At 34.7% G+C, this 19,887-nt stretch overlaps 1 protein-coding gene across 2 annotated transcripts in view; it reads right to left on the reverse strand.

Moving 5' to 3' along the window:
- Nucleotides 1-19,887, reverse strand: part of TNFRSF19 (TNF receptor superfamily member 19) — a 96,404-nt gene that overhangs the window by 67,591 nt on the left and 8,926 nt on the right. The window contains exons 1-3 of one of the 2 annotated variants that reach the window (XM_051986571.1): nt 16,403-16,654; nt 6,701-6,822; nt 3,553-3,663 (exon numbers count right to left, since the gene is read on the reverse strand). In XM_051986571.1, the coding sequence (XP_051842531.1) occupies nt 3,553-3,663; nt 6,701-6,763 (174 nt within the window). In that variant the 5' untranslated portion in view covers nt 6,764-6,822; nt 16,403-16,654. Of the gene's footprint in view, nt 1-3,552; nt 3,664-6,700; nt 6,823-16,402; nt 16,655-19,887 lie in introns of those variants that run through there. The other variant, XM_051986572.1, reaches the window with a different exon arrangement.

Consider the following 19,887-nt stretch of genomic DNA (forward strand, 5'->3'; position numbering starts at 1 on the left):
AATTGCTTAGTACTAATGAAGATGCCCATAGACTCTCTAACACTGATAACAAAACCCATGGAAACACTTTAAAAAAAATAACTACTCTATGAAGCAAACATTATATTCTAAGAAACATAAAATAATATGGAATATATTTGTACATTCCATTGAAACCTAACACTCAAGTCTTTAAAGTTATTACTGTTCTTACAAAACATGGAAAAACCAAACCTTTCCAATTTATCCTGTTGTTTCCAAATTCAGAAAATGTTAGTAAATATTCCACATCGCTCTCCCACCCCCACCCCCCACCTTTGTTTTTGTTCTATGAGTTCACATGACTGAAGAACTCATCACCTAGTAGCCAGCCTATGGTTAAAAACCTCTCTGTACCCATTTATTTTGGTCTTTGGAAGAGATTGAGTCTGTGATCTGATTAAGATTCAAAGATTCTTCAATCAAGATGGAAACTCGTGCTCTATAGATACAATCTTCAAGATACCAGGATCATTTCTTTGCTATAATGAAGCATTGAAGTAAAACTTTTATCTAGAAATGCATTACAAAAGTCCCAAGATTTGTAATGATTTCCCTTTTTGTCATTTCCACCCAAAAATATTGCATGAAACAATATATATATATACACACACACACATACATATAAGATTAAATAAAATGCAGAAGTATAATTTTCCAAAAGCGATTATTTTATTCAATATAACAACTTTGATCTAATATAAAGTTACAGAGATTTCAAAATTTCATTGTGCTTTTTTTTAGAAGTCTTTTGTCAAAGTTTTATGGAGATGTTCAGTAGTAAAAGTTAATAAATTTAATTCAAATTGTAAAGGTGGACTTTAAATTGTTTAGGTTTCATTTCTATTAGCTGCTTCTCATATCTTAGATAAAAATTATTTTTATTTTTTTTGTTTATTATTATAGCTTTTTATTTACAAAACATATGCATGTGTAATTTTTCAACATTGACTCTTGCAAAACCTTCTATTCCAACTTTTCCCCTCCTTCCCCCATCTCCTCCCCTAGATGTCAGGTAGTTTAATACATGTTAGATATGTTAAAGTATATATTAAATCCAATATATGTATACATGTTTATACAGTTATTAGATAAAAATTATTATCAGACATAGTCGATGTAAAATATCTTTCAGTCATCCACTTCCTTTCTTATCCTAAGTGTATTTATGTTTGTACAAAAACTTTCTAATTTTATTGATCAAAAATACATATTGCATTTCTTGTAATTGAGTATATTCCCCATTTAATTAAAAATTCATCTTCTAGCAATCAGTCAAGCATTTACTAAGTACCTACTATATGCCAGGCACTGTGTTAAGTACTCGAAGTACAAAGAAAGGCAAAAGATTGTCTCTGCTCTTGAGGAACTTACAAGCTATTATGAGAAAATACATGAAAACCATTATGTAAAACAAATTATACACAGGATAAATAGGAAATAAATAAAAGATGTATACTCTATTTTTCTTTTAATTTTTTTACTATTTAAATTTTAAAATTTAGGTCATGTATCCATTTTGAATTTATCATAGAATATGGCATAGTATTTTGATTTAAACCTACTTTCTGCCAAACTGGTTTCCAGTTTTCCCAGCAGTTCTTATCAAATAGAGAGATCTAGTCTGAATAATTTATATGTTTTCAGAATTTTTTTGAGTTAAATTATTTCTGTTTATTCTTTGTTTATTCTGTTCTAGTGATGTACATTTTTATTTTTTAACCATTACCAAATGGGACTGGTGATTGAGTTTGAGGTTTGGAGGTCTGGAAGTGCTATTTCCTCTTCATTTGTGCCTTTTCCCATTATATTTTTTGATATTCTATATCTTTTCTTCCTCCAAATGAATTCTGTAGTTAATTCCACAAGGGACCCATTTGGTAAGTTTGACTGGCATAGCACAGAGTTTGTAAATGAATTGGTCTCATTCATTATTATTCAATAGAATCCAGCAATAAATGTTTTCCCCCCACCCCAGCAATAACTCTTTACACTGATCTTTCTTACTTTTGGAACTATTTTGTAATTGAATCTTTACAGTTATTGGTAGGATGATTCCCAAATATTTTGTGTATTTTAAATATATTTTTACAAAATACTTCGGTATTTTTTAGCCAGAATTTATGAAAATTTGACTCCCACCTTACTAAGAGGGAATGTTTTCCTGAGGAACACCTTAAGTAATTGGATTCTCAAGTCTTCTCTTCCTATCTGATAAAAAACAAAGCAACTTCCTGATCAAATTTACTCTTCAAATATTACATGTCTACATATTATACACAATATCAAAATGTATATCTGAACATATATTTTTGAGAATTGGAAGAGGAAAATTATCTATTGGAAATGCTACTGGATTTCACAGAGTTCAAAGAACGCATAATTCGAAACCAAATGTAAAACACAGGATGTTTAAATCACCCTACTTATTTAACACACCAATTCCAAAGAAGCTGCCTCCCATGAAACTACTAGTTCAATGCATAATTCTTTGTTTCCTGCTGTTTGTAGATCATTGATCAAAAATCTATGAATGACAAAACCAGTCTTTGAACAATAGTCAAGCCGGTGGGTAGAGAGCACTTCTCTTTGGAGGAGCCAGACTTAGTCACTTTTAACAAAGGAAAAACTCTATTGTTTGTGTCTTTTTGAATAAGAAGACTTTGATGCTTTCTACTGCACAAGAAGATACATCAATGACTTAAAAGCTCCCCAACTAGCTAGTCAGTCTCCCAAAGAGTCAAGGAAAAGAACTATGCCCTACCTTTTTTAATATGCATCCAGGAGAATGGAGAATCAAAATTTTTTGCTGGTCTATATTTTCCCTAAATACTATTATACCTCAAAATTGTCAAAAAAGCTTCATTTACAAAATGCTTTTGATTCAATTTTAATTTTAAAAAATGAAAGCAAATATGTTTATTTTAATTATAATATAAAACAGTTATGGTAAATTCAATAGACTTTTTTTAATTTTAAAAAAAATGTTTACCCTCATCTAGTTTGGATGGAATGTACTACTGAAGGGATCCTTCAATTCCACAAATAAAATAATTTTTTACTATACATAGCTTATTATTGAGCCCTGAAGCTCAAAGTAGAATGTAGATTATTCATTTCTCATTTCTACTACCATCAAAAACATTTACCTTAGGAGAAAAGCTGACAATTATATCACTGAATACATGTCTATATTTATTTACTTTGTGTTTATTTTAAAGATTGTATTTATAACATATCAACAAAATGATGTTACCTAAAAAAATTATTTTTAATCTTATAACTTTTATTTGATGGGAGGGCCTATTTTGCAATTAAAATTGAACAAAAAAAAAATCTTCCTCCAAAACTCATATCTTGTATATGTTTGATGCACAGAAAAATAATTTCTGTTCTTAAAAACTGTGGTGTTTGGTTAAAAAACACAGGATAAATTGATCACATTTATATAAATTTCCAGAATACTTGCATTTTGGGGAAAGAAAACTGATGAAGAGTTTAGCTATCATTCTATTATAGATGTAATAAATGTACCTTAGACAGCTCCATTCCTGGGCCACATTGCTTGCAGGGGATACAGTTTCCAGAGCGATCCCTAAATTCTTGTTGTCTGCAGTCTCCTGTTTCAGACATTATTCTATGTGGCTAAAAGGAAAAAAAAATACACACAAAATTCAGAGTGAATTGTTCTCAAAGATACATCTCACAGTAAAGTATCTAGAGCCCTTCTGCATAGAAAATAAAAAAAAAAAAATTCAAGGCATTGTTGTAATAAAGCTGTCTGAAATAACTACAGTCACACCCAGAAATGCTAATTGAGAAAGAAATAAAGCTCATTTTCACTTTTTGAAAAGAGGCCAATTTAGGATGGGCTGAATAAGTCAATGAGCCTAATTCTTCAGGGTACTTGAAAGACCATTCTTTCCCCTTAACATAGAAGAAGGAAAGTTTCTCTCCTTGGAAGCCAGTTTATTCAACTCCAGAGCAGAATTGCTACTTTCCTCAGACAATTTTCAGACAATTTGGGTGAAAAGTGATATATTATGTCCTTAAGGGCTCTACAGCCTAAGGAGAATGTCTGGAGCCTAGGAAATGTCTAGGAAAGGAATGGGGCATGCAGAGAGAGCTATTCTTCCCTGGCTCTGGGGGTTTCAGCATTCTTCTGCTCTGTAATCTTCCAAGTTAACAGCAGCCCTATTCTCTGATCTGCAAGTAAGAGGATACATTTGCAAATATAATGAATTTGGATGGCCAGTTACACAGGATTTTGCAATGACTCATTAGAAATTTCCAAGTGGATTCAATGTAACTGCCATTAGTTTTGCTGAAACAAATTCAATCCTTTCCAAGTGTACAAAGTGTACATTTTACTGAGAATTCATGAAAGAACAATATATACTTGCCCTTGTGGATTTGGGTGCTGGCTTTGGGAAATAATTTCTGAAAATTACTGGATAAAAAGTTGAAATCTGTAAAGTGTTTTAAAGTTTGCAGAGTACTTTACACATATGATTTCATTTAAACCTCATAATAACTCTTTGAGGTAAGTGTGATTAATATGCCCATTCCAAAGGTGAGGAAACCTAGGTTAAGAAAAGATAAAATGACTTGTCCAAGGTTCCTCAGCTAGTAAGTGTCCCAAGACCGGATTAGAACTCAGGTCTTTCTTATTTTTCTCCAGTGTTGTCCACTACTCCTGCCTATTCTAGTTGGGTGAAAAATTATTGGTTTTGAAATAGTTTGAGTTCTTCATAAAATGTTATATAAATATGAAATTATATTCTCATCATTATTGAGTTATCGTACTAATTTACTTTGAGATAAATAGAATGTTTGGGAAGGGTAAGTCTTTTTTTTTTTTTAATAATTATAACTTTTTATTGACAGAGCCCATGCCTGGGTAATTTTGTACATTATCCCTTGCACTCACTTCTGTTCCGACTTTTCTCCTCCCTCCCTCCACCCCCTCCCCCAGATGGCAAGCAGTCCTATACATGTTAAATATGTCACAGTATATCCTAGATACAACATATGTGTGCAGAACCGAATAGTTCTCTTGTTGCACAGGAAGAACTGGTAAAAATAACCCGGGAAGAAAAACAAAAAATGCAAACAGTTTACATTCATTTCCCAGTGTTCTTTCTTTGGGTGTAGCTGCTTCTGTCCATCATTGATCAGTTGGAACTGAGTTAGATCTCTTTGTCAAAGAAATCCACTTCCATCAGAATATATCCTCATATAATATCGTTGTTGAAGTATATAATGATCTCCTGGTTCTGCTCATTTCACTTAGCATCAGTTCATGTAAGTCTCTCCAAGCCTCTCTGTATTCATCCTGCTGGTCATTTCTTACAGAATAATAATATTCCATAACATTCATATACCACAATTTAGGGTAAGTCTTAAATTAAGAAACTTTCAATCAAGGCAATTTGGTTTCTATGCCATTTTCAAAAGGAGGACTCTATTAGCTCTAAATCTGTGTGATCAAAAATTAAATCAGACTTGAAAGTCTCAGAGAAAACTAGGATAACAGAGTACTCAGCTGTGATATGAATTAACTTTATATTGGTCATCCCCTGAAAGTCAATAATTATGTTCATATATTTTTGTTCCCCTCTGATTATATTTAATATAGGGGTGATTTCTTCAAATGCATTTTTCATTTTTACACAGGATCATGGATATTTGAAGAGGGCAAGGTCTATGTTCACTTATTTGGTATAATGCCTCATTGAAATGCCATGTATCAAAAGATACTCAATGAATGCTTTTAGGCAGAAGCCTTATTATTTAAAACCTCTGTCATCTTGGACAAGTCATTCTCCAGGCCTCAGTTTTCTGACTTGTAAAATCAGCCTTTTGACCAAAAACACCTTCAAGATCTGTGATCCTATAACAGATGGGCTGTCATTTTGTTTAAGGCGAGTGACTTAGTTTCATCTAAATTTAGATGAAAAAAGGCTATGTTTCAAAGATATTCAGAGAGAAAAGTTCCACACAGCCTCCCTTTTTAACTGCTTATGCTTAACAGCTTTATGCAAATTTTCCATATGTCTACCTGAATTTTTTATAGTAGCTTAACCCCCTTTCTTCATTCTCTGTTCTCCAAGGAGGACAGTTACTATCCTCTGTATAATAACCCTTCATATATTCAAAGATCATTATTAAGCTTTGCTTTATTATGTCTCCAGATGAAATAAATTTCAGTTCCTTTTAACTTCCCTCATAGGGTCTATTTTCCAACACTTTTAATCATCTTAATGGTTCTTCTTTGAACCTTTTCCAAGTCCTCCACAAACCTTATAAGTCTTGTAGTCCGGAACTGGAAATAATACTCTAGTCAGGAAGGGTCTGACTCGTGCTGAGTATGGCACATTTCTATGAGCCACAAGATAATTTATCATTGTCATGGGGCTAAAAATGTTGTTACTCCAATTATTTGATTTCCTCTATATTTCAAAGAAAAGAATTTAAATAATGTCTTCCAAAGTCAAGATTGGACATTTCTGTCCATTTTTTATTCATTCATGTCTACCACAGAAGTAAAAAAAAAAAAAAAAAAATTAAAATAACGACAAAAGAATCTGAGGCAATAATAGAAAATACTCTAGACCACATTATATTAATTATGTTTCTTTCATCACATTCAAATGAAAAAGTTGAATGAACATTTACTTACCAAATGTGCTAGTAAAAATGCTATGGTGAATAATATTTCTTTTGAAGATCTTTTAGATTCCATCTCTTTTGATGAAATATATCCCCAATATCTTTTGATGAACTATATTCCCAATCTGAAAACTAAAATCAAAGAAAATAAAAATTTTAAATTTTAAATATGATCAGATTTACTTTGAATAATCATTTCAAATTCAACAATATGATTGCTAGTCATCATTTAAAAGAGACCATTTTAAAAAGTCAACATGAACAAATGTCCAAAGTTTATTTTTAAAACATAGCAATGAAAAGTTGACTTTATTCTGCCAACAATATTTATTCAAAACTCCAATTGGTTTTAACCTTCGTTTTCATTTTCTGTTTTAAATCACTATTGAGCATAGGGCACTTAATAGACAATCACATCTCAAACAGGGACAAAGAAAAGTACTACTGACTTCAAAGGCAATTCATCCCCCATGTAAGGATGAACTTAGGCTATGCCTCTGGGATGTCAGAACAATCAATTAATGAAGTCACTGGAGTCAAACAACCAGTCAATTCACTAGTGAAAAAAAGACAGTCAAACAACTTGTTTGACTTGTCCATTTGGACATAACAGTCAATGGAAGTAAATCTGTACAGTGGGCATTTGTGAAATTTGATGCACAACATAAGTATGTGAATTAAGTATATATGAAAATTAAGGAATATAAGAATCATAAGATAATTGGATTTAGAGTTAGAAGGGACCCCAGAAATGATCAACTCAATTCTTTCACCCTTTCTTTTTACAAATGTGGAAGTAAAGGGATATAGGAAGATAAATCATTAAGGCATTAAAAATTTTTGGTAAACTGAGTGTTTTCATAGACAACTTGAAGCTGAGACACTGACCTGTGTAATTCAGAAAGAGAAAACAATCTAATTTAAAAGAAAGAAAGACAGACAGGCAAGAAAGAGAAAGAGAGAGAGAGAGAGAGAGAGAGAGAGAGAGAGAGAGAGAGAGAGAGAGAGAGAGAGAGAGAGAGAGAGAGAGAGAGAGAGAGATTTTTCTCTTTTCCAGAATGCTTAGAATACTAATTTGCAAAGCAAATCAAGCTAATTTGTTCACATCTACACGGTGGCAAAAGAAGATGAGATCTTCTTAAAGGGAAAAAAAAAATTGTTTAACAGATAGCTCCTAGGTGTCCATCTAGTTGCAATATTGAAAAAGAAGCTGAGAAAGAAAGTCCAGGTTTTCTTTGAAGCAGAGGCTTTTAAAACAAATAGATCCAGAAAAGATGATCCTATGTTCCAAAAAAAGAATAAAGTTCATACCTTAAGCAAAGTATCCTGTTTAGTTTTCTTCCTCCCCACATAAAGCAAATTATACAAGCATAGAAAGAAAAGGTCATTTTTTTAGCTGTGGCTAGTTAGCCAGGGGACATCACAACAAGGCAGCACGAATTCAGAGAAAAAAGCAGAATCAAGTTGGCAGTCTTAACAAGTCAAATAGAGTGTGAAAACTACGTAGGATAGTTAACAGGTATTTTTTGATCAGAACTTGAGATAAATTAATTTATCTTCCCTTAGGAGACCTTTAGTAATAGTGTTTAGAAAAGAACAAGCTTTGCATCCAACTCTGATGCTTTAATTGCTTAATCACCTAGTTCCCTAAGGTTGTTAATACACAAGTAGAAAAACAAGCAAACAAACAAACAAACAAACAAACAAAACAAATCACAATGCCTTAAAATTCAACTTCGAGATTACTAACATTTCTTTAGCATCACAAGATAACAAGATTATAGCCTAGAGATGGAAGAGACCTTGAGGATCTAAATTTTCATTTGAAAAAGAAAAAAAAAAAAAAAAAACTGAGATCCAAAGAAGCTGACTTAGCCAAGTTCACACAAATCAAAGAATCAGGATTTGAACCAGGGCCCCTGATTCCAAGTCCAGGATTCCCCTCACTAATCCAACTTTATTAAAAAGTACCAACAAGTTAATGAAATAACAAATTTTTAACAATTAAAAATATTTGTCATTTTAATTTTGAAAAAATCTTTTAAGAATAAAAATTTAAAATTTGTATATAAAGATCCTAATATCAAAAGAGTTGGTTTTATAGAATGAGACAAAAGAATTAATAAAATCAATCAGTGAGGCAGTCAATTGAGCACTCACTTTGTATAGAGTATTATCCTGGGTTCTGTGGGGAGTGGACGGGCAGGATCAGTGGAGGGGGAAATACTAACGATCACGAACCAATTCTAAAACCTGGTTTTGGCCCTTGCTCTTGAAAGCTAATGGGGGTACCAACACACACACATGCACATCATACTTATACACATACATCCCCAAACACCCTCGCCTGCTAAAATGATAGCCTATATGGATCCAAATTAAGGTAATGCCTTATTTTAGAAGAGATTTTTTTTAACAAAGTTATTTTATTATTTTGAAACATCTTCTCTTATTTCATTAACACATGCCAAATTGGACCAAAATAGAGAGCTGAATGAAGAATTCAAAACTAGCTATTCATGCCTAACATTTTAAGGAGACAGGCATTTCTCCCAAAAAAGAAAATCTTCCAGTAATAGCATTGGGCGGGAAAAAGCAAAAAATAAAACTAACCCTATCCTATTTATCATTCTCTTATTCTTTTACTAGTTATACCACTTTTAGCTAGGTGATCTTGGGTAAAACACTTAGCATCTTTATACCTGTTTCTTTTTCTCTAGAGAGGGGAGAAAGCCCTATTAATCATCCTTAATTCATTAGATTGCTATAAGGCCCAACAGAGATAATGCATATGAAAGTATTATGAAAATTGTTCTCTACAGATATAAGGTATTATTATTATTAGAATCCTTTGGAAGGCAATCAGATAATTACTCCTCCCAAAGGACACAGAATAGAAGCTCAAAGGTGATGTGCTTACTTAAGACAGTAAAAATGGATTTTCATGAAAGGACATTGGACTATTACAGTGACTACTCTACTTTCTAGTTCCTCACTTTCCTCATATGTAAAATGAAGGGATTGAATTGAATTTTCTATACTATCCTTTCTTGAATGAGATAGATTATAAAAAGGACATTTTAACAAATGCATATATATATACATATATGTATATATATATATATGTATATAACATTTCCATAAGAGACTGATGTCTTAAGAGAAAACCAAGGGACACTTTGCAAGTAATTCAGCTATGATGAAGTGTCAGGAGTATGAACTTGAATTTCCTGGAATAAAATGAAATGCAGTATGAATTTCTTTGGCATTCAAAACAGAGGGAAAACTGGGCAAAAAAAGTCAAGCATTTTTAAAGTAATAATACTGAAAGTTAAAAATGAAGCAAAAAATTACTGAAATGCCTTTAGCTGCTAGACATCTTTCTCAAACACTTTATATATATATAATTGTTCAGTGTCCATTTGATGACATCAAAAGTGAAGTTATAAAGAATTATAGGGTAAGAAAGGATTGTGATTATGTAGAATTGGGCAGCTGGTTAGAAGTGCAGCTGTGTGGGTGGATCCTGCAAATCCACATTCATCCTGTATGATGCCTCTCCTAATCAGTCTACTCTTTTCTTGGGGAGAGAGGGGTTGTGAAGAATAATAGTCTTTGCTAGGTGGTGCAGTAGATGGAGTGCTAAGCCTGGAATCAGGAAAACTCATCTTCATGAGTTCAAATGCCTCCTCAGTCCCCAGCTGTATGATCCTGGGTAAATCACTTAATTCTATTTGACTCAGTTTTCTGTAAAATGGACTTGAGAAAGAAATGGCCACCTACTTCAGTATCCTTGCCAAAAAAATGCCCAAAAGGAGATGGAAATGACACAAAACCAATAATAATCTATGTATGGAATCAGTACCAATGATATGAGTGAGAGAGGTTGGACTAATCTTAAAACAATTGTATTCAAAGAGCAAATAGTTGCGACTGGAAGTGTCAATGACTTAGAGATGTCACACATCTCCTAATTCCTTAAAACCTTGTGCATTTATTATTCCTTTATGACTAGGAACAAAGCAGCAGTAAGTATTGTAGGTCATTGGAAAAATCTTTTCCTTCCTGAAGCCAATCCTTCTGATTATGCTTTGTTGCTTCTGTTAGATATTTGTTTGTCTGTTATTGTACTAAGCAATCACATCAAAAAGAGATTAGAAGAGCAAGATTGGAAGACTTGATTTACATAAGCCAGAATGTAATCATAATAATATTATTTATATGGTAATTTTAATATATTATTCAATCCTCCCAACAACTCTGGAAATAGTTGCATTATTATTCTCATTTATAAATTAGTTAACTGGGGTGGACAGAGAGTTCTAGCTATTTACCCAGGATCATTGGCAGCTAAATGGCACTGTAGATAGGACTGGAATCAGGAAAATTCATCTTCCTGAGTTCAAATCCAGTCTCAGACATTTACTGACTGTGTGACCCTGGGTAAGTCAATTAACCCTGTTTGCCTCAGTTTTTTCATCTGTAAAATGAGCTGGAGATAAAAATGGCAAAACACTTCAGTATCTTTGCCAAGAAAATCCCAAATTGAGATCACAAAGAGTCAGACCTGACTGACTCATCAACATAAATAAAGTAGGTATGCATCTGAGCCAGGATTTGAATTAAGATCTTCCTGCCTTCTGAAAGCATTCTCCTGCGCTTATCTACCTAGTAAATAAGTCATCCAGATTTCCCATCATTATAACTTGGGCTGATAATGCATCTATTTCCCATTACCACATTTTTTAAACGGGAAAAGAACAAGACTTTTTTTTTTTATTTTAAAAAATTTATACCTCCAACTCCCTTACTTAAATATACAAATACCTATAAGCCACCCAAGAAAAAGGGACATAAAACACATTTACTGACTGACTGATCCTTAGCTGATTTGTGAAGAGCTAAACTATTTAAGAGAGCAAAGTTATTGATGCTTAACATTTATATTTATTTTTTATTTTGACAGCATCTTTTCCTTCATAGTCTTTTGATTTCATATTTCCAAGAATGAACTGTACATAATAATTTTGCCAGTGACCCAAAATGTGAATCTTAAAAGAGTATTTCAAATAGCCAGGATAATTTTCAGAACAAATCATTTACTTTATTTTCCATCCTTTCTTTAAAAAAAAAAAAAACAAACAAAAAACAAACAAACACTTGATTTATTAGCCACTAGATGCAGTCCATGTTAGAGGTAACCATTTTAATGTAATAATCATATATTAACTTTATATATTGAAGCCATATTCATCCCTTACATTTTTTCCAATATGCAATAACCTGAAATATTTTTTTAAAATCAACTTTAATGTAAACTGGCATGCTCACAATTTATAAAAACCAGTGTTGAGGTAAAGCCAGTGCTATAAATACAGGCTTTAGTATTTTAATACCTAGACTGTAATCATAAATGGATTAAAAACAAATGTCAGTCCTAAATGTCAAGTGATGCAAAATGAATCATAAATATAGGGTACTCCTATCTTCAGGAGGGATTACAACCACTAGCATCTCCTATGGTCTCTACTGTCATATTTTAGCTTTCAATTTCACTCTATTCAGCTATAAAACGTTCTTGTGGCATTGTGTAACTAGCAAATATGTATGCAGCCTAGGAACTCTTATAGAGGTGTGCTGTATTACACATATTGATGTTGGCCTAGAGATGGAAATGATTTTCCTTTTTGCAATCATGAAATATTTCTACAAGCTTTAAAATTTTCTACTGCCAAATGCAATATCTTCAAACACTCAAAGTTCAAAAATGTTAAGACCTAATGTCAAGTTCCAAAAATCATGCCAATTTGGGGGAAAAAATCAAATCAGTACAAGGTTTTTCAAGTCTAACTCTCTTCCCTATTACTCTATCCCTCCAATGATGAATGAGTTTCCTAGGTTAATGAGTAGATATCATTTTTACACTATAGGATACATTGATGTTTTCAAAATTGTGGCCCAATGATGATAAAATCACTAAAATACCAAAAGAATTTATGAACCTACCCTACCTAAATTCTGAGCAAACATCAATTTGAATGTGAAAGGGGCTTTAAAAGACCACATCTCCCTTTTTGGAGAAAATTGCACTCTTCCATTCTCCAAATATAGCTATCTAAACTATTCTTTTAAAATATATCCTGAGGAGATTACAAAACTTTCTTTCATAACCCCCTGCTGTCTTCTCTTGAGGCTAAATACTCACCATTCCTTTAAAACTTAGACAAGCTGATTGAGGAGCCCCTTAATAATACTCACTTAGGCTGATTAGTGTTCATGACAATTTTGCTTCATATACATGCTAGGGCATTTTTACCTTAAATTGAAAAATCTTTTTAAAAGGCTAGAGAGAGCCACAAGTAAACTTTTGAGGCTCCAGAAGAAAATATGATTCCTTTCAATTACCCTAATTATTATTGTCAGAATCTCTAAAAGATAACAGGCTGGGAATGAACTGTCATGGAAAAGAAATACATTGCACAATCTACCGGTTTTGGATTTTTGTCTTCAGCTTTGAAATTTATTTTTAAGTCTCTAACTAGTAATAATATTGCTATAGGGCAAACTTTTTTCAAGTGATTTTATAATGCAGACCAATGCAATGGGAAAGCTGAACTTGTCTGTCATTTGTCTATCATTTACTGCTTATGTGACCTTGGGACAGCTAAGTGACACAGTGGGAAGAGTACAGAGCCTAAAGCCAGGAAGATTCATCTTCCTGAGTTCAAAACTGGACTCAAACATTTACTAGCTGTGGAACCCTGAGTAAGACACATAACCCTGTTTGAGTCATTCTCTCATCTGTAAAATGAGCGGGAATCGGAAATGACAAGGGACTTTACCAGGGAAACAAGACATGGTCACAAAAAATCAGACCTAACAATAAATTTGGACATTTCACTTTTATTTTCTGACTCTCAGTTTCCCCACCTGTAAACAGGATTTGCACCAGATGGCCTCTAAAATTCCTTTGAGCACTTAGTTTATAATCCTATAACTGTGGAATCAAAAGGCAATCATCAATTCATTGACTTGGTATATACAATTATTCTAGTTAGGCATAATTATTTAAAATGCATTAAATGAAAACAAAATACGAACTTTTTGCTATATTTTGAATATTTCTCTTTAAATATTTGTTCATTAGGTTTAGAATCAAATAGGTTTTTTTCAAACTTTGAAAGGTTATTATTAGATGATGAGAGGTATAGGTTGACTAAAATAAATTGGAAAATGAGGAGTCAAATTCTATTTTAACCTTAAATCTACCTCTAACTTTATTCATGAGTACGAATGGAACTTTTTTGCTTTTGATTAAAAGTTCATTCAATAAGCTCTAAGCTCATGAAGTAGAATTATAAGTGAGATAGGCTAACATTCATCTAGTATGGGCAGTATGTGGCTATTACAAATTCTATAATCTATGTAAACTATAGATCATAATCATCTGAAGTGATCAGGCTGTATGCATCTCTTCCATAGATATGTAGCCCATGATCCTAATGCAAAACCTTTACATAAGGGACTTTACCAAGTAAAAAAAGGAAAGACAAATTTTCATGTTCCAAAATTCAGATTCATGTGCAAGACTAATTTCAAATTTTAATAAAATCTACTTTGTGATCCTCTAGCTAAAGAAAAAAAAAATAACTTCTATGATTATCCAGAAACATGCAGACAGTAAATCATCTAGCACTTAATATGGAAAGAAAATAATATAAATAAACTCACGTTATATACTCTATGGAAGCAAAAGTAGCAAAGAAGTTATTTTTATTAAAGGATAAGTAAATAACTATAAGAAACAGAGCATTGCTGCATATTTAATAGTAATTTTAATTACCCTTCAAGGGTAAGAAAAAAAATACTTTAAAAAGAAGACAAACTTCACATTAAAATGGAATTTGAGTCATTAAAAATTCTTTTTAGCATAAATTGGTGAAGAGAATGCCAAGAATGGCCTTCTAATGTTCTCATATTCTGTATTATGATAACTAATTAAAGTTACACATGTCTTTCTGGAATTAGTTCAACAAGGAACAATGACATTAAGTAACCCAATATTTTCCTCTTCTGTCTCAAATGTGTTCATTATTTTCCTACCTATACCTCCCATTTACACATTCCTTTTGTTTTAAAATAGTTCTTTGCACCAAGCTACTGATGAATAGTTTTGAGAAGGATGATAGCTTTTGGCAGAAGGACTCAGTTACTCCCAATTACCAAATCTAAATTCCACTTAAAAGCTGGTCAGTAAGTGACATGTGAAACCTCACCTACTTGAAAAGCAGCACAGGAAAAAAAATGCCTAGGATATATAATTACCAACATAAAAGATGTACAATGTAAAGATGCTGAAGAAATCCTTCCTAAATGCAATATAATCTGCCCCTTGCAAAAAAAGTATCTGATTTATGAAATAACTACATTAAATTCTTCAGCATATCCTTTTCAACAACCGTTGCTGTCAATATAGTGGAATCTAAGTCAAGTAAAACTTTGCAAGAAAAAAGGATACATCTCAGCCAATATACATTTATTAATTGCTTATTATGTGCTCTGTCACTGTCCTAAGCCCTGAGGATGTGTGAACTTTACACAGATCTACTGCAGTGAACAAAAACTATATTCTGTCTGGGGTTTTGTTTACAAAATTAATGTTTTTGTTCATGTAAAATTAAAGTGATCCTATTAAAGTCTTTTTACGTGCTAAATGCAGACAAGATAAAAAGTGTCCCATAATCAAGGCAGTATCTCATTTCAACTCACCCAAACCTTTATTACCCAGGTTATAATTAACTCCATGTTATATTTATGTCCAGAGAATATCACCGGCAAACTTAAAAAAAGACTTAGAGGTTACGAGGATCAAACCTCTTCCCCTCCCCCCGTTTATAATGGAAAGAAAGAGCAATCACAAATCTGTTAAGCTCTACTACATCATTTTTTTTTTTTTACATTAAAGTCCTTTATAAATGTCAGCCTTCAATAGAAAGCATAGCATATGTTTATGTACCATGTAGGAGGCTTTCCAAAGCCCCTTCTGACTCCCTCCCCTGTTGCAATTGCAGAGACTAAACTTGTTAATATGAGAGGCTGTTTCCAGCTGCTAAAATCACTAAGCAGTTCAGCAGTCTTCAATCCTGGATGCCCATAGGAACAAGCACCCTGGCAGCTCTAGCGTGCAGTTAGTTATTTGGGGTTATTTCCGAGGTGACCACGCGTTTGGACACAGACTAGGCAATATTCTCAACATTTTTCTACGTATCACCCAAATCTTGGGGCACTTCACAAGATCCTTGAGACAAGCCTGTGCTTTTAGAGAGTCAAGTAACCTTCGCCTGAAGAAGAGAATAAAGTTTTCCACTCTTTTATTTGGCTCCTGGGAGCTTACTTGCCCTGACAAATCTCTCAGTTTTCCCCCTTCCCCGAAAAACTTTGCGATTCTGGGCCTTTATCTCTTCCCAAAGCGCCCTGCCATTCAGTGCGCTCTCTGTCTCTCCAAAGGCTGTAAACGCTCACACCTTCTGCTGCACTAGATGCGTTCCCACCCTAGGAGATCAGCGGTCAGCACCCTACTTTTACAGTCAGAGCAGCCTCTCTCCTCCAGCCCCTGCTCACTGGAGTCGCCTCAGGGCGAGCATAGTGAGGAGAAAGGCAGGGCTGAACTGGGTAGCAGGCTAAGCGAAGCAACCATCCTGGGGCAGCTCACCTTCTCCGGTCCTTAAGAGGCCCTTCCCCGAGCGCACTTAAGCTCTCCGGGTTCCCTTCTTCGACGAGGCCCTCCAGGGTTAAGTCTTACGCAGCTCGGCTCCAGGTTGAGGTGCTAAGAGCGTGAAGACAGCAGGCTCGGCGATGGAAGGGGTGGCTAGTTCTGGGGGTTTGGCTCTGGCAGCTGCTGCTCCAAACTATAGCCAGCACACAGCGCCCTCCCGTAGCCCGGGCAACAGCAGCCGCCACTGCCACCGCCTCCGCTTCCCCAGTCCTTCTAGCCAGGCTCACTCTGCACAGCCCCGCCCTTCTCTCCGGTACTCTCCTGTCTCCTCCTCCTCTTTTTTATAGGACCAGCCCTCTTCCCCTTCATAGCCAGCCTAGCCTCTCCAGAGACCAAACATTCACCGAAGGGGCGCTAGTGCCACTCTGCCCGCTCCCGCCCCTCTCTTCCTTATCTGTGCCCCTCACCTGGGGTGATGTCCTACCTTGCTCCATTCTCACAGACTGCAATCGCGGGACCTAGAAGTAACTTGCCCCCGTGACAACACTGGGGGCAGTAAACCTCAAGCTTTCCTTCCTAGGATCTGGGATGGGTAGAGTGTCAGCAATAATCTCCCTCCTAGGACACCAGAGAGACAACCAAAGGCAAGAGATAGTTATCAGCAAGCTGACTTGTGCTACTTGTGCTCTTCTTAAGATAGGAAAAAAAAAAGGAGAAAGGCTGTAGTGGATATAGTGGAAGGAAGGGACCAAACATTTATTAAGCGCCTATTGTGTGCCAAACATTGTGCCAAATCCTTTACAAACATTCCGTTTGATCCTCACAATGACCATGGGAACTAGGTAAGCCTCATAAATCTCTTTTTCTAGTTAGGGAAAAGGAGGTAAATAGATTAAGTGATTTGTTCAGGGTCACTAGGAGGGTGAATTTGAACTCAGGTCTTGCTGACTCCACTATTCACTTCTCTCACCTAACTGCCTGTAGGCAAAAGGCTTCTCTTGTGTTCTTGGCATTTCCCCACTTAATTCCAAAAATATGGAAGGAGTAGTTCCTGCCTCCATGAAGCTCATAATTTAATTGATATAAGACACAAACACTTAACTAATTATAGTAAAACAGTTCTTTCCCCAAAAAATAGGCTACTTCTGAAAAAAAAAACTTTTCAGGTTTACCCTAGCCAGATTTCAGATCTTACTATCCTGTGAGTCCAATTCTAGTAGCAAGAGCTCAAATGTTGCATTTAGATACTCTTGACTGAGGAAAGTCTGTATAGGCAAATGTATGTTCCATGAAAGAGGGATCAAGGAGATCATTGTTATTATTCAAAAAATAATTTTGAGCATTTATTATAAATGCATTGCACTGTGTAGTGTCTTAGTGGGGGTGGGGGAGGAGGAAGAAAGGAAGAGGGAATCCAAATACCTATATGTGGCACAGTGGATAGAGCGTGGAATCAAGTAGATTCATCTTCTTGTGTTCAAATCTAATTTCAGACAAGTTCTAATTGTGTAACCCTGGGCAAATCATTTAACCCTATTGCTTTAATTTCCTCATCTGTAAACTGCAAGATGAAAGAAATAAAATGGCAAACCATTTCACTATCTTTGCCAAGAAAACCCCAAATGGAGTTATGAAGAATGTAGAATGACTGAATAATAGCAACAAGACTAGCATCAGGGGTTCTTAAGACAAGATATATGAATGGATTTTTATAACTATTTCAATATATTTAATCTTATGTAATTTATTTTATGTATTTACAAATATTATTCTGAGAAAGTTTCACCAGAGTCCCAAAGGACATACACATGTACTAATTAAGAACTCTTGAATTAACTCCTTGCAGTTTGATGTGTGCTAGTCAAAGCTTTCCAGATACTTTTTAGAATTTTTGAAGTCAAAGGCCATACCTTATACTTCTTTACTTAGGGAGCACATAACTCAGCATTTCTTGGCACCTTCTCCCTTCTCATCTGTGTCTCCTACAATCCTTTGGTCCCAGCTAAAATCCCCCATTCTACAGAAGGCCTTTTCTAGTGCTCCTTAATTCTAGTTCTTTCCTGTAATGGACTGAAGCTCAAGTTGATGCACTGAGGTCCCAAGCATGTGAGGCTAAATAGTAATTGGACCATACTCTATTAATATATATGTTGTACAAAGAATGGAGCCCGGCTAGCTCAGTCGCTAGAGCATGAGACTCTTAATCTCAGGGTCATGGGTTCCCCACGTTGGGCACCAAATGTGATGACTGCCTATTTTAAAATCAGCTGGAGTCAGGAATTCAGGTTAAGGGAAAATCTTCAATCTTTATTCTTTTTGGAAGAGAAGGGGCATTAGGAATGTGAGCAGCTGCAACAGGAACCGGCCAGCAGTCTCTTTTCCCTCTCTCTCTGCCCCTCTGCCTCCACCCACCAAAATCATCATTTCCTATACAACACATGAAGACTTGCACAAAGAGTGGGTGGGGACCATTCTTTTCCAAGCTTATATATTAATAGAGTATGGTCCAATTACTATTTAGCCTCGCGTGCTTGGGACCTCAGTGCATCAACTCGAGCTTCAGCCCATTACACTTTCCCTCTTGAGGTTATTCACATTTTATTCTGAAAAGAGATCGATATCTAGTTGTTTGTTCTCTGCCCCATTAGACTTGAGTTTCTTGAGGACAGGGACTATCTTTTGTCCTTTTTTGTATCCCCAGTGTTTAACACAGTGCCTGGTGCACAGTAGGTCCTTAACAAATGTTTACTAACTATCCAAATATTTATTGAATCACTGGCTGGTTGACTGAAAAAAATGACTTACTACAACCATACATGGAAATGTTGAGAATTCAGAAGAGCCTTTCATAATTTTATGGCTTTTGAAAGTTCCTTTCTGCTCTGGATCCATGATTTTATAATATAGATAGACTATTCAAAGGGCAGTGAGTCCAACTCTCTCATTTTACAGATTATGAAACTAGGTTAAGAGAAGCTAAGCAATTTTTTTTCCCCAACATCACATTGAAATCAAGTATAAAGTTACATTTGAATCCATACCCTCTGATTCCAGCCACTGCTCTTTCCATTATATCACATACTACCTGTCCTATATTTATAGCAGGACATATATATTTAAATATCAGAACCATAGCTTCCTTTTATGGAGGACCTGAGTCAATTTTGGAAATTTTTGAATAAGTGTAATCAGTTTGCTTCTGTCTCCTGAGACTCAGAGAACATCTGAATTTGGCTAATTTCTAGATTTCTAGGTGTTCTTATTTCTCTTTCAAACTCACACTAATAAGTAATCAAAAATAAAACACATTGATTAATTCAATCATGAAAACAAAAAGGCCATAGATGGGCAAAAAAAGAGCAACCTCTTTAGTAAGTTTCATGTTCTAGGTTCACATCATGGCTCTAATCTTATGGTGGCATCCTATAGTTAATCTCTCCCTATTTTACCCCTCAAAGCACAGAAAGAACCCTCCTAAGTCC

The sequence above is a fragment of the Antechinus flavipes genome, chromosome 3 (assembly GCF_016432865.1).
Source record: "Antechinus flavipes isolate AdamAnt ecotype Samford, QLD, Australia chromosome 3, AdamAnt_v2, whole genome shotgun sequence".
In the NCBI taxonomy this organism is placed as follows: Eukaryota; Metazoa; Chordata; class Mammalia; order Dasyuromorphia; family Dasyuridae; genus Antechinus; species Antechinus flavipes.